Source organism: Corythoichthys intestinalis, chromosome 17 (assembly GCF_030265065.1).
Source record: "Corythoichthys intestinalis isolate RoL2023-P3 chromosome 17, ASM3026506v1, whole genome shotgun sequence".
NCBI classification, from domain to species: Eukaryota; Metazoa; Chordata; class Actinopteri; order Syngnathiformes; family Syngnathidae; genus Corythoichthys; species Corythoichthys intestinalis.
This window is the reverse complement of record NC_080411.1, coordinates 4267702-4282251: the sequence shown is the minus strand read 5'-3', so window position 1 is coordinate 4282251 and position 14550 is coordinate 4267702. Positions and strand designations below refer to the sequence as shown.

At 39.7% G+C, this 14550-nt stretch overlaps 1 protein-coding gene across 2 annotated transcripts in view; it reads right to left on the bottom strand.

Annotated features, from left to right (window-relative positions):
• si:dkey-34e4.1 (carboxyl-terminal PDZ ligand of neuronal nitric oxide synthase protein) overlaps nucleotides 1-13809 on the bottom strand; it is a 74708-nt gene extending 60899 nt beyond the window's left edge. For both annotated transcript variants that reach the window (XM_057819731.1, XM_057819733.1), the window contains exons 1-2: nucleotides 13495-13809; nucleotides 5968-6039 (exon numbers count right to left, since the gene is read on the bottom strand). In XM_057819731.1, coding sequence (XP_057675714.1) covers nucleotides 5968-6039; nucleotides 13495-13602 — 180 coding nt within the window. In that variant the 5' untranslated portion in view covers nucleotides 13603-13809. The remainder of the gene's footprint in view (nucleotides 1-5967; nucleotides 6040-13494) is intronic.
• Nucleotides 13810-14550: the final 741 nt, after the last annotated feature.

The window sequence follows — 14550 nt, the reverse complement described above, 5'->3', positions numbered from 1 at the left end:
TAGAAATTAGGGATGTCCCGATCCAGGTTTTTGCACTTCCGATCCGATACCGATATTGTTTTGCACTTCCGATCCGATACCGATACCGGCCTATCTGAGCATGTGTTAAAGTTTAAAGTTATTTAGCCTCCTTACTTAGTTGTCAGACTCATGTTGAAAAGAGTTTTAGTACTCTTGATAACAACTAGCCAGCTGAATTAGGTGAGTTTGAATAACACACAACGGTTGGTAACAAAAAACTGACCTGTTTATTCAGTGACAAACACAAAACATTATAAATAACAAACAGAAATGGCATAGTCTGTAGAGCTAGGAATCTTTGCGATTCGATTACGATTCAGAGGCTCCGTTTCGATTATAAATCGATTATTGATGCACCCCACCACACTTTTAATGTTTTGTACACTAGTTCCAAAATTGTTCAAAAATCCTCTCAGGCTAAACCAAACTATTTTAGTATCAAGTTAACAGTTAAAAACAATAATTAAAATACTCAAGTCCCCACTCCGTATCAAAAAATTGATTTAATGTTGTGAATCAACCGTTAAAGTTGTTAAAATTGTTCCTGTTATTCCATAATTTCCCATCTGTCTACTTTCGCCATGTCAAAGTTTTAAAACTGTTTCATCATTTAAATATAGATTCAAGTCAAGATTTTGCCGATTTAGGGATATTTTCGATAAAAAGTAATTGGGTTTGCTACAACAGAGCCTTCAAGAGACGTCTACTGCTTTAAGATGGCGGCAAGTCTGTCATTTCGCAGACAGACAATACAGACAATAATCCTAAACTACGCCCAAGCACACCCTTCTGCCCACAGCCTGCTCCACGAGCAGTGTTGGGAATAACGCCATTATAAATAACGCCGTTACATAACTGCAACCCACCTACGTATTAAAATGGTTCCAGTATTTGACATAATATAAAACATGTTTACTCACTTCCTCGTAAGTCCAATGGTCCCACAGTAGTAGGGCTTGTTTTGGCCAATATCCACCGGTGAACAGGAACCTTTTGAAACCCCAAAAGGCTCACACGCCTCTCCCTCGTACAGCAAGATTTTTCTGCAGCCGTACACCATACACGTCACAGCGCCCTCTTTCTCAACTCAAGACTGGAGCCCGAAGTCACTCATTTTCATGGCGCGGCATTCAAATTACTAAATAAGTGCCCACACATATCCAAGTGGTCCATTTCATATTTCATCCAGGAGCATAAAATACAGCTGAAAATATGAAAAAAACATGCTTTTTGCTGTCATAGGCACTTTAACTAATCGTTGTCATTTTTTTTCTCGGGAACCTTTTGTTGACTTGTGATATGGTGACCTTGGATCCTCGCCTGGGTCCCTCTGTGCTGTATGATTGCTGTCGACTCAGAATAAATTGTCAATTTGTGCTTCAAAGCCTTTTTCCAGCTTTCAAAATGGAGTCGGTACAAGGGGTTAAGACTAAGGTGAACGTGCAGAGTTTGGCTTTTTGGCCGGGTTGTCGGAATCTCGCCGGCCCGGGTTGTTGGATCTGCGCCAGCGCGGATCCGGCAGTTTGGCTGACGTGATTCCGGCAATCTTGCTGAAAGGTCAGATTCCTTCAGGTGAAATCCGACTTACACGGAAATTTGGGTTACGTCACCAGCGTAGGAACGGAACTGGTTCGTAACTAGGAGTTCCTAAAGCTGCTTGAATGTCAATTCCAAGCTTGCAGACAGACAGAATATACAATCGCCCTTTGAAATACAATCTAAAACCGCTGGCACTCGAGGTGTCATCATTTTAGAAAACGGCAGCCCTTGGACGAGTCAAACATGTCGCTTGACGCCTTGCCCTCAAAAGAATCTTGAGGATCCCTCCCAAAAATTGTGATCATGCATGATTCAGAGGAGAAAAATGCACATTTTGGCCTTGGCGCCATCTCTGTGAAATGTAATGGCACAATTGGCGCGGGCTCATTCAGCCATGCTTAAGAGCAGTGTCGTGTCGGAGCCTCGCGAGGCTCACTTAGATTACGCCGTCGACGTCTCGTGCAGCTGCGTGCACCGTCTCTGGGGTGCGGGGGAGGGGGAGTGGGCGCAGAAAGGGAAAACAATTCCGGGATGTTGGTAAAACGCTTTTGATGGTGGAAAATAAAAGGTTTTTTTTTTAAAGAGCTATGTATAAGGTGCTCTGAAACAATGAATGATCATTTTTCAAAAAGTTATGCCTGAAAAGACACATGAAATCAGGCCATTCAGCACAAGTGTCCACATATATGGATGCCAGTTCTCAGATATAATAATATCATTACTTTTTAAATATTGTTCCTAAGAGCTGTCAAGCGAATAATCGTGATTATTCGCATTCAGTCCACAGTTAAAGGTGCTATATGGAGTTCGCCATTGTATTTACTCACGACTTCCCCCTCCAGCCTATAGCGTAACTGCAGCCTGTGTTAACCTCGTGTAGGGATGCAGCTATCGATTATTTTCGTAGTCGATTAATCTGTCAGCTAGTAAAAACAGTATTCGGATTCGAAACATTTAAAGCATTGCAAAAAAAAAACAATGAGGATCTAAGTACAACAAAAGAACAATTGGCTAACTTGCTAACTTGTTTTGAAAGTGTTTGCATTTAATGATTTGGGTGGATTCACGGCACTCTAGTGGCAACAGTGAATATAACGTAACTCATTTAACATGGCTGAATCCAGCCACTCCCTGTTAAGACCAACATAAAGTAGGTTTTTGCTTGAGCTAATGTTTTTTTTTTTTTTTTTATGCATTTGTAATCAAGTTTAGAGGGAAATTTTGCCATTTTGGTGGGAATGTGTGTTTGAACAATTTGTTAAGATTATTGAGAAAAAAAAAAAGCGTTTTATAGCGTTTAAGTTAGCGGACTTTTGCTATTCAAATTAGCCAGCTATTGTAAACATTAGCATTATATGGCATTTAAAATAGCGGACTTCTGCTATGCAAGTTAGCCAATTGTTGTAAATTTTAGCATTATATAGCATTTAAGCTAGTGGACTTTTTCTATGCAAATTAGACAATTCTTGTAAAGATTAGCATTATTAAGATAGCAGACTTTTGCTATTTAAGTTAGCCAGTTGTTGTAAACATTAGCATTAAATAGCATTTAAGCTAGCAGACTTTTGCTTTGCAAGTTAGCCAATTGTTGTAAACGTTAGCATTATATAGCATTTAAGCTAGCAGACTTTTGCCATACAAGTTAGCCAATTGTTGTAACTATTAGCATTATATAGCATTTAAGATAGCGGAATTTTGCTATCCAAATTAGCCAATTGTTGTAAACATTAGCATTATTAAGCTAGCGGACTTTTGCTATGCAAGTTAGCCAACAGTTGTAAACATTAGCATTATAACACTTAAGCTACTGGACTTTTGCTATGCAAGTTAGCAAAAGTTGTTATAAACAATAACATTATATAGCATTTAAGCTAGCGGACTTTTGCTATGAAAGTTAGCCAGTTGCAACAATTAGCTAAATTGTATAGTAAAAGTCTACTAGCTTAAATGCTATATAATGCTAATGTTTACCAAAAAGCTTAAATTAATTTTATTTCTGTCGATGTCCCTTTAGGGGCTCCGTAATAAACACTTGTATTTTATTTTATATATATTTATTTTATATATCCTGTATTTATGTCGGCAGTTATATACTGTATATATATATATATATATTTATATATACATATACATACATACACGCAGTATATATATATACTAGTATATGTTTACATAAATGTAAAATATATAAAATAAAGATATAGAATATAAAAATGAAATGAAAAAAATATATATATAATTTGTTAACATTGCTTTAATATTATTCATGAAATAAAATTATTTAAAAAATGATTGAACTCGCCAAAAGGCCTGTCTTCTAAAGCATTTTTACAGTTTATATGTGCATATCAGGGGGGTTTGCCCTAATCAATCTGCTTCTGAGTGCCACATTTTGGGCGAAAAATCCAAAGTCACGTTTCGCCTGAGAACGGGGATTTAACCCGATCTTCATAGTCCTTTTGCCCCAAAAATTGAGCTTCAAGCGGCAGCAGCGCAAAGTGCCTGGAGGTTCTCGTGGTGCTCAAAAACTTCATTCATTCCACTGGTTCATTCAAAATAAATGGACAATCCGCCTCAGAGTGCCACATTTGGGCTAAAAATGCCAAAGTTACGTTTTCACCCCGATCCTCCCCGCGGTTGTGCCTGCATATAGTGCTTCTCAGGCAGCCACGAAAGCTTCACAATGTGCCAGAAGGTTAATAGTAGTATTTTCATCCAAACATGCTCAAAAACGACCATAATGGGTCGTGCCAAGCGGCCAGGCGGAGTCCCGCTCGTCATGCTGCCTCAACGTGCCCCATTTTGGCTATCAAAACCCCAAATTAAGTTTCGCCTGACAACCAGTATTTCACTCTGGCTCTCTGGGCCAACTCTGGCAGCCAAGGGAGCACGCGCATTGTCTTGAAGTCCCAACTACATGGGGGTGGGAAGGGCCATAGTTATTTGGAAGTTTTAAAAAAAAAAATCAATGGCATCAAAGGGGATTTGCATTAACGTGTTTAATGACAGCACTATTAATCATTATTGTAGTTTTTTAAATATTACTCTTTAAAAAATAGGAATAAGTAAAATTATGATCTAATAACAAAAAAATTATACAAAAACATAAATACACTCAGGTTATAGCTGCCAATAATACAGTATAATTACAGATGTCCCGATAGATCGGGTCCGATCACGTCGTTTTCAAAGTATCGGAATCGGCAAAAAAATATCGGACATGCCTTTTTAAAACTTTTTTTTTTTATTTAAATCGTTTTCTAACTGTATTTAACGTTACAGACAAGATGTCTTACACTCATCCAGAGTAGTTTTGGCTTAAAGTAGGGCTATCAAATTTATTGCGCTAACGGCGGTAATTCACTTTTTTAAATTAATAACGTTAAATAATTAACGCATGCGCTGCACGACCCACTCACGCATTGTCGCGCTCAATCTATAAAGACGCGGTTTTACCAATAGATAGCGCTAAAAGTCAGCGTATAATGAGTAGAGAGAATTTTGACAGCCTTTGGAGCCATTTTTTATGTGGCTAAAGCCTTACAATACCTCTCTCAGCAATTAAAAATAACGTGGGAGGCAATATGGGGGAGAAAGGCAATAGTTGATCATTTTCTTAACACCCTATGTTCTTTCCCATCGCAGAGAAGATATATCAATTGGTGCCCCTACGCACAGTCATGGTTGCACTTCCCATCATTACTGAAAGCTCAACAAATACACTAGATGGCAATATTTAGTCACAATTAACAAAGTCACATTTATCCTTTAAGAATTACCAGTCTTTCTATCCGTGGATCCCTCTCACAGAAAGAATGTTAATAATGTAAATGCCATCTTGAGGATTTATTGTCATAATAAACAAATGCAGTACTTATTCTTAATGCATTGCCAAAATGTATATGATCGGGAAAAATTATCAGGAACGATTGGAATTGAATCGGGAGCAAAAAAAAAGGAATCGGATCGGGAAATATTGGGATCGGCAGATACTCAAACTAAAACGATCGGGATCGGATCGGGAGCAAAAAAACATGATTGGAACAACCCTAAGTATAATAGTTGATTTTTTTTCCTCATAGAACTTAAATTAGTGCCCATTCAAATGTGGAATTTGGTGGCTATGTTTATTACGAGTGGACCTACAAAAGCCATGCCTGAAAGAACCTGTGAAGTCAGCCATTTTAGCCTTTCAACATGGTAAATGGTAAATGGTGTTATCTTCGACAACTGATCAATTTCGCGCATACAAATAAAGTAAGCCGAGTAGCACTCTGCCGTACCGGCAATGTGAGCATCACCACCTCGTCGGCGCAAACTTGAACTGACAGCAACGCACTCTTTCTATTGTGCGCACAATTAGTATGGTGAATTGTGTGTGTGTTTGACACAATGCTGTGTCCTTACCCGAATCCTCCTCATAGCTGCCACAATTTCCATGCGACTGTTGGGCCGTGGCACGTCCAGACTCCCCACATACTGGAAAACACACACACGCATTTCAGTTAACTGGTGTGATAATTGACCAAGTGTCATATTATATCCAGAGGTTGGTGGAGTCGCCCAAAATTTTACTCAAGTACAAGCAGGGGTGAAAGTGGGCCAGAACGGTCAGGAAAGCAGTTCCGGTACAAGATTAAGCGCCAGAATGCAGTTCCGGTATAAGTTTCAGGGCCGGAATGCTGTTCCAGTACACAGTGTTTTGATTCCGAAAATATGACGGCAACTGTCAAAACGCTGTGTAAAAAAAAAAAAAACTAAGCGGCCACACATGCATTTCATCTCCAAGAAGAAAACAATCTACCAACATCAGATTTACACACACAAATGTTAATAACAAGCATAATAAAGTGCCTGTGTAGCATCATCCGTTTCCACCAATATTTATTATTTATTTTTTTCCACGGACGGTGAAAAAAATTATTAGAAGCTAAAAAACACATCTTAACCAGGGGTGCCAATAATTATGGAGGACACTGTAAGTGTTGTGGCGGACGACATGGGGAAGAATGATGAATCTTTTTCTTAACACGCTTAATTGAACACATTGCAGATCATACTGTATGCCATTTGCAGTCACCACTGATAGTCATGGTTGCCCAACTTCCCATCATGCGTTTGGGCGTGACAACTAAGTCGCTGCAGCATCACTAAGTGAAAGCACAACAAAAATAATATTCCTATCGTTCACACGAGACGATCTTTTTCTAAACACGGTCAATCAAACACAACGCAGAACATACTGTATACCATTTGCAGCCACCACTGACAGTCATGGTTGCCCAACATCCCATCATGCATTTGGGCGGAACGGTTAAATCGCTACAGTATCATTTAGCGAAAGCACAACAAAAATAATATTCCTATCTCTCAAAAAAATAATGTTCACATAAAGAAAAGCGCTCAATCCATAGAGAACTGGCATTCCCAATCAACATACCTATTCAAAATACACATAAAACTTACTGAGACTTTACCTTGGCTAGATCTCTAATTCATTTAAAACTCGCCATTGACACCTTGTGGTGTATTTAAATCACTACCTTACGTAGTTAAAGACACTGTGGAAGAACGGCAGGAAGCCCAATGTGACGTCAACAATGGCGAGCTACTAGTTTATTTTTTTGATTGAAAATTTTACAAATGTTATTAAAACGAAAACATCAAGAGGGGTTTTAATAGAAAATTATTATAACTTGTACTCAAATTTATCTTTTTAAGAACTACAAGCCTTTCTATCCGTGGATCCCTTTAACAGAAAGAATGTTAATAATATGCCATTTTGTGGATTTATTGTTATAACAAACAAATACAGTCCTTACAGTGCCTTGCAAAAGTATTCGGCCCCCTTGAATCTTGCAACCTTTCGCCACATTTCAGGCTTCAAACATAAAGATATGAAATTTAATTTTTTTGTCAAGAATCAACAACAAGTGGGACACAATCGTGAAGTGGAACAACATTTATTGGATAATTTCAACTTTTTTAACAAATAAAAAACTGAAAAGTGGGGCGTGCAATATTATTCGGCCCCTTTACTTTCAGTGCAGCAAACTCACTCCAGAAGTTCAGTGAGGATCTCTGAATGATCCAATGTTGTCCTAAATGACCGATGATGATAAATAGAATCCACCTGTGTGTAATCAAGTCTCCGTATAAATGCACCTGCTCTGTGATAGTCTCAGGGTTCTGTTTAAAGTGCAGAGAGCATTATGAAAACCAAGGAACACGCCAGGCAGGTCCGAGATACTGTTGTGGAGAAGTTTAAAGCCGGATTTGGATACAAAAAGATTTCCCAAGCTTTAAACATCTCAAGGAGCACTGTGCAAGTCATCATATTGAAATGGAAGGAGCATCAGACCACTGCAAATCTACCAAGACCCGGCCGTCCTTCCAAACTTTCTTCTCAAACAAGGAGAAAACTGATCAGAGATGCAGCCAAGAGGCCCATGATCACTCTGGATGAACTGCAGAGATCTACAGCTGAGGTGGGAGAGTCTGTCCATAGGACAACAATCAGTCGTACACTGCACAAATCTGGCCTTTATGGAAGAGTGGCAAGAAGAAAGCCATTTCTCAAAGATATCCATAAAAAGTCTCGTTTAAAGTTTGCCACAAGCCACCTGGGAGACACACCAAACATGTGGAAGAAGGTGCTCTGGTCAGATGAAACCAAAATTGAACTTTTTGGCCACAATGCAAAACGATATGTTTGGCGTAAAAGCAACACAGCTCATCACCCTGAACACACCATCCCCACTGTCAAACATGGTGGTGGCAGCATCATGGTTTGGGCCTGCTTTTCTTCAGCAGGGACAGGGAAGATGGTTAAAATTGACGGGAAGATGGATGCAGACAAATACAGGAACATTCTGGAAGAAAACCTGTTGGTATCTGCACAAGACCTGAGACTGGGACGGAGATTTATCTTCCAACAAGACAATGATCCAAAACATAAAGCCAAATCTACAATGGAATGGTTAAAATATAAACGTATCCAGGTGTTAGAATGGCCAAGTCAAAGTCCAGACCTGAATCCAATGGAGAATCTGTGGAAAGAGCTGAAGACTGCTGTTCACAAACACTCTCCATCCAACCTCACTGAGCTGGAGCTGTTTTGCAAGGAAGAATGGGCAAGAATGTCAGTCTCTCGATGTGCAAAACTGATAGAAACATACCCCAAGCGACTTGCAGCTGTAATTGGAGCAAAAGTGGCGCTACAAAGTATTAACGCAAGGGGGCCGAATAATATTGCACGCCCCACTTTTCAGTTTTTCATTTGTTACAAAAGTTTAAATTATCCAATAAATTTTGTTCCACTTCACGATTGTGTCCCACTTGTTGTTGATTCTTGACAAAAAATTAAAATGTTATATCTTTATGTTTGAAGCCTGAAATGTGGCGAAAGGTTGCAAGGTTCAAGGGGGCCGAATACTTTTGCAAGGCACTGTATGTACAGTATGTTGAATGTTTATGTCCGTCTTGTGTCTTATCTTTCCATTCCAACAATAATTTCCAGAAAAATACGGCATATTTTAGATGTGGTTTGAATTGCGATTAATTACGATTAATTAATTTTTAAGCTATGATTAACTCGATTAAAAATCTCAATCGTTTGACAGCCCTAAAAGCAATACAACAAACAACAGAAATTAATGAAATGAACCTGAATCCAACAAAGTTTTTCATAACGGGTCAGAATTATTTTTCGAACAGATCATGTGACAGAGCGGAGTAAGAATAGTGTTTCTTCTTAGCAAATCTACTCAAGTGAAAGCAAAAAGTATGGCATGGCAAAACTACTCTTGGAAGTATATCTTTCTCCAAAAGTTACTCTCAAGTAAATTTAAAGGAGTAATTGTAACATATTACACCCCCCCTCTGTTTAGATCAACCCCCAAACATGTACAAAGTCAGCAATAAAGGACTTGACAGATGGCGCCGCAAATGGCTTAAGCGCTCTAAATAAGTTAGTATGACAACCAATCCAATCTAAAATTGAAGGTAATTACAAACCATACTCAGGTCCTCTAAAAGCTGAATTCTGTTTTCCTAAACGCTTAATAATTGATGGCAGAAAACAGTGAAGGCAATGTGGAGGATGTTAGGGCGCACTCAGTTCTTGAATTAAAGTTTTGTGGGATCTACCAGATATTGAGTTCTTGTATTGTTTTTCCTCACTGAATGTTAACTTACTCTAGTCTAACTCAAGTGATTATTTCGAAGTCTTACCATCAGTCAGCAGCGGCCAAAGTTGCCCACACAGATGCCTGATCAAAATCCTTTTTTATCAGCTTATTTTTTTCTTTAATCGATGGCCAATGTTGGAAAAAAGTCCATATACAGTGGGGCAAGTAAGTATTTAGTCAACCTCTAATTGTGCAAGTTCTCCCTCTTGAAAATATTAGAGAGGCCTGTAATTGTCAACATGGTTAAACCTCAACCATGTGAGACATAATGTGGGGGAAAAAAAACAGAAAATCACATTGTTTGATTTTTAAAGAATTTATTTCCAAATCATGGTGGAAAATAAGTATTTGGTCAATACCAAAAGTTCATCTCAATACTTTGTTATGTACCTTCTGTTGGCAATAACGGAGGCCAAACGTTTTCTGTAACTCTTCACAAGCTTTTCACACACTGTTGCTGGCATTTTGGCCCATTCCTCCTTGCAGATCTCCTCTAGAGCAGTGATGTTTTAGGGCTGTCGTTGGGCAACATGGACTTTCAACTCCCTCCACAGATTTTCAATGGGGTTGAGACCTGGAGACTGGCTAGGCCACTTCAGGGCCTTGAAATGCTTCTTACGAAGCCACTCCTTTGTTGCCCTGACTGTGTGTTTGGGATCATTGTCATGCTGAAAGACCCAGCCACGTCTCATCTTCAATGCCCTTGCTGATGGAGGGAGATTTTCACTCAAAATCTCTCGATACATGGCCCCATTCATTCTTTCCTTTACACAGATCAGTCGTCCTGGTTCCTTTGCAGAAAAACAGCCCCAAAGCTTGATGTTTCCACCCCCATGCTTCACAGTGATTATGGTGTTCTTCGGATGCAATTCAGTATTCTTTTTCCTCCAAACAAGAGAACCTGTGTTACTACCAAAAAGTTCTATTTTGGTTTCATCTGACAATAGCACATTTTCCCAGTCCTCTTCTGGATCATCCAAATACTCTATAGCGAACCGCAGACGGGGCTGGACGTGTACTTTCTTCAGCAGGGGGACACGTCTTGCAGTGCAGGATTTGAGTCCCTGGCGGTGCATTGTTTTACTGATAGTAACCTTAGTTACTGTGGTCCCAGCTCTCTGTAGGTCATCCACTAGGTCCCCCTGTGTGGTTCTGGGATTTTTGCTCCCTATTCTTGTTATCATTTTGACGCCATGGGGTGAGGAGGGAGTTGAAAGTCCCAATGACAGCCCCAAAACATCACTGTTCTAGAGGAGATCTGCATGGAGGAATGGGCCAAAATACCAGCAACAGTGTGTGAAAAGCTTGTGAAGAGTTACAGAAAATGTTTGGCCTCCATTATTGCCAACAAAGGGTACATAACAAAGTATTGAGATGAACTTTTGGTATAGACCAGATACTTATTTTCCACCATGAAAAAAAAAAAAAAAATCAAAGAAAAATAGCTTTCACATGCAATTTTTTTTGGGGGGTGGCGAGTTTTTTGAATTTCAAATTTATTTTTGCATTCAAACACATTTTTTTTAATTAAAGCGACATTTTTTTGGGTTGAATAATAAAGACACAAATCTACCTCCATATGGCTCTGCCCAGGGGATACCATTTTTGACTGGGGTAACTACATTGGCACGACACCGGCGGGCGTACCATATTCAATGGATGACAATCTTGGCAAAAAGTATTGCCTAAGCAGCCTAATTTAGAATTCCCTCAAGAATGGTGGGAAACAAAAAACGCTAATTGTCAACTTATTATTATAAATATTCTTGTAAGTTAATGTTATTGCTGACACTGCGTTTCGGGGTCATCAACATGTTTCCCCAAAACTCAAACTGCCCATGCTGCCCCCCCCTTAAAATCCGCTTACGTAAGTGCATGTTTTGGTTTTAGGTCGGTAGCAGCTTTGATTTTGAAAATATATGAAGTTTTTGAAAATAGACCCTACTCACATGACGTCACAACCACGCCTCCACGCCATATTGTCCGTCAACTCGTCGTGTTTACGGATTAACGAATTCCTCCTATTATGGCGTGTTTTTCTGCTCGTTAACATTAATAATCAAAATGGTGAAGGCGTGTGTGGCGGTTGGTTGCAATAACAGAGAAGATAGACGGAGAGACTTGAAGTTCTACCGGATTCCGAGAGACCCGGAGAGGAGAGAGCGAGATGGGCTGCTGCAATTCGACGAGAAAACTGGGCTCCAAACGATTACCACAGATTATGTAGTAGTCATTTTATATCTGGTAAGATGCATTTAATATATATTTAGAGGGTTTGGGGCTGACAACCACAATTAAGATCATTGCGAGGCTAATCGCCGATAACATACAGTTTCAAATTCAAGATGCTTATTTCTTCCACCATCATTATTTTTTGAATAATATTTAGCTGGTACCAAGTGAAAGAACTTAAACAGGTGTGTCCAAACCTTTTGCAAAGGGGGCCAGATTTGGTGTGGTAAAAATGCGGGGGGCTACCTTGGCTGATTTACATAGAACAATATATTTAAACAAATTTTAGCAAGCCCTTCTGTGTGTCACATTTGCTTTATAAATTTTTTAATTAATAATTTCAACAATCTCGTCTTTGTGGCATTCTCTTTCGACACTCGGGCTCTTGCGAAATACTGCTGCTGTGAAATTAAACTAGCTTTAAATTGCTATAATTTCTCGCTGCGTATCTTCCCTGTAATGTTGTCGTACATGTTAGCGTGTCTTGTTTGGTAATATTGCGTCACATCGAACTCTTTGAAAACAGCGACTGTCTCCTTGCAAATGAGGCAGACACAGTTGTTGCGTGTTTTATTGAAGAAATAGTCCAATATCCACCTATCCTTGACGCGTCGCAGTCAACTTTTTTTTTTTTATTGATTGTCGCCATTTTAGAAAATTGGAAGTAAAGGGTCACACGGGGTAATGTTGCTTAGAGTGCTGCTCTTAAAGTTTTTTCAAACTTTCGTGAGAAAAGGCTGAGTTTCTGTGGACAAGATAGTTGTAGATATCAGGGTAGCAGATGTCAGGCAGAGAGGGCGAAGACAGTGGGTCGAAAAATATCGATTTAGGCATCAAATATGGATCTGGCGAATGGATAGACTGAAGCTTTTCCACATAACGCCTTTTATGCCTTTTATGCAACGCATCCAATGAGTTTACAGCGTCTGAAAGCACCGGGGCTTCCATGAATTGCACTATAAATTGGACGACAAATTGAAACCATTGAGAATACGGATAAACACTGACGGACAATATCGCGGCCAGATACAGCGACACGTCAGTCTGTGACGTTGCTGAGTAGGGTCTATAGGCCCCCTACGGATCGGCCCCGTTTCCCGTGTCTTGTCAATAGTTTATGAAGTCTATGATTCTGGTCTGGTTTTCATTGCACTGGATGGGTTTTACGGTGTGAATAGGCTGGGGAAGTCTTTTCGATCTGGCAACCCTGACTACTTTTTTTCTTTTACTTGAGTTATATTATTGTTTTGTAACTACTCTCACTCAAGTAGAATTTTGCTAACTCTATCTAGAGAACACTGTTCACTATTTACCTTTTATTTTTCCCGCTGAATGTTTACTTTTTAACTCAAGTAACAATCAGGATGGCTACGTTTTACTTCTACTTGAGCCAACTTATTGTAAAGTAAAACTACATTTACTTGAGTACAATTTTTTGCTAATTCTACCTACCATGCAAAATAAAGGCTACTGAATAGTAGGCTACAGATTGCGAGAAGCAGGTGTCAGTTACCTTGGCTTGGAAGGAGATGCCATGCCGGTATGCCTCGTCGTTATGCAGCGGGAGCCTGGCGTCGGCCACGTCGTCCACCAGGTTGTAGCGGTTCCTCCTGGCCGGCATGGCGCGGCTTCCGCAGCCCGCGCACCCGCGGCGGGGACCTCACCACCAGGGTCCGTCTCCGTCCTCCTTTTCGCCCCGGCGGCCGCTGCGCATTGTCGTCTCGAGATAAGAGGAAGCGTCAATGCGGTGCTCGTAAATTCAGCGTCCGTTGTTGTGGTGCTTGCTGGTGCGCTGCGGGGGTGGGGTGGGGTGGGATGCGGGTGGGATTGTGTTGAGACCGCGAGGCTTCACTTGTCTTCCTTCCAGTACAAAGCTAAGCTTCAATGGGGCAAAGTTCCACAAAACGTGACTGTGAGAAGCTGGGAGCACTCGCGCTCCCCCTGGAGACCAAACAGGGAGACGCTTTAGGTTAAATGACATGAATACCATTGACGTTTATCGCCGTCAGCGGTACTGAAAGATGATCATTCACTACCGGCCCAACGTCACTTGTCGTCACTGGTAGCCAAGGAGTTCAAAGAGTTGAAAAATCGTGAGAACTTGATTTGAGTTGGTAAATGAATCCTAATTGCTAATTATTTTTTAATGGAAAAAAACCAAACTTTTTATTATTTATTTTTTCATCGACAATTTAAGGTTGGAGGTGGACTATTTTAAGCAGAAATATAGATGAATACATTTAATAAATAAAGTATTTAGGTAATAATTTTGGGTCATTTTAGCTGAATCCACAATCAAGGTAATCAATTTAGATTTTATTTTAATATTTGCAATTATTTGACAAACTGCAATTAACTAATTTGCTCCCAAAAACGTATAAATACGTTCTATTTTTAATTATTTGTGTCCCAAAGACGTATTTATAGGTCTTTTACATTTTTTTTTTTTTTTTTAGGGCTGTCAAAATTATCACGTTAACGAGCGGTAATTTTTAAAAAATTAATCACGTTAAAATATTTGACGCAATTAACGCACATGCCCCGCTCAAACAGATTAAAATGACAGCAG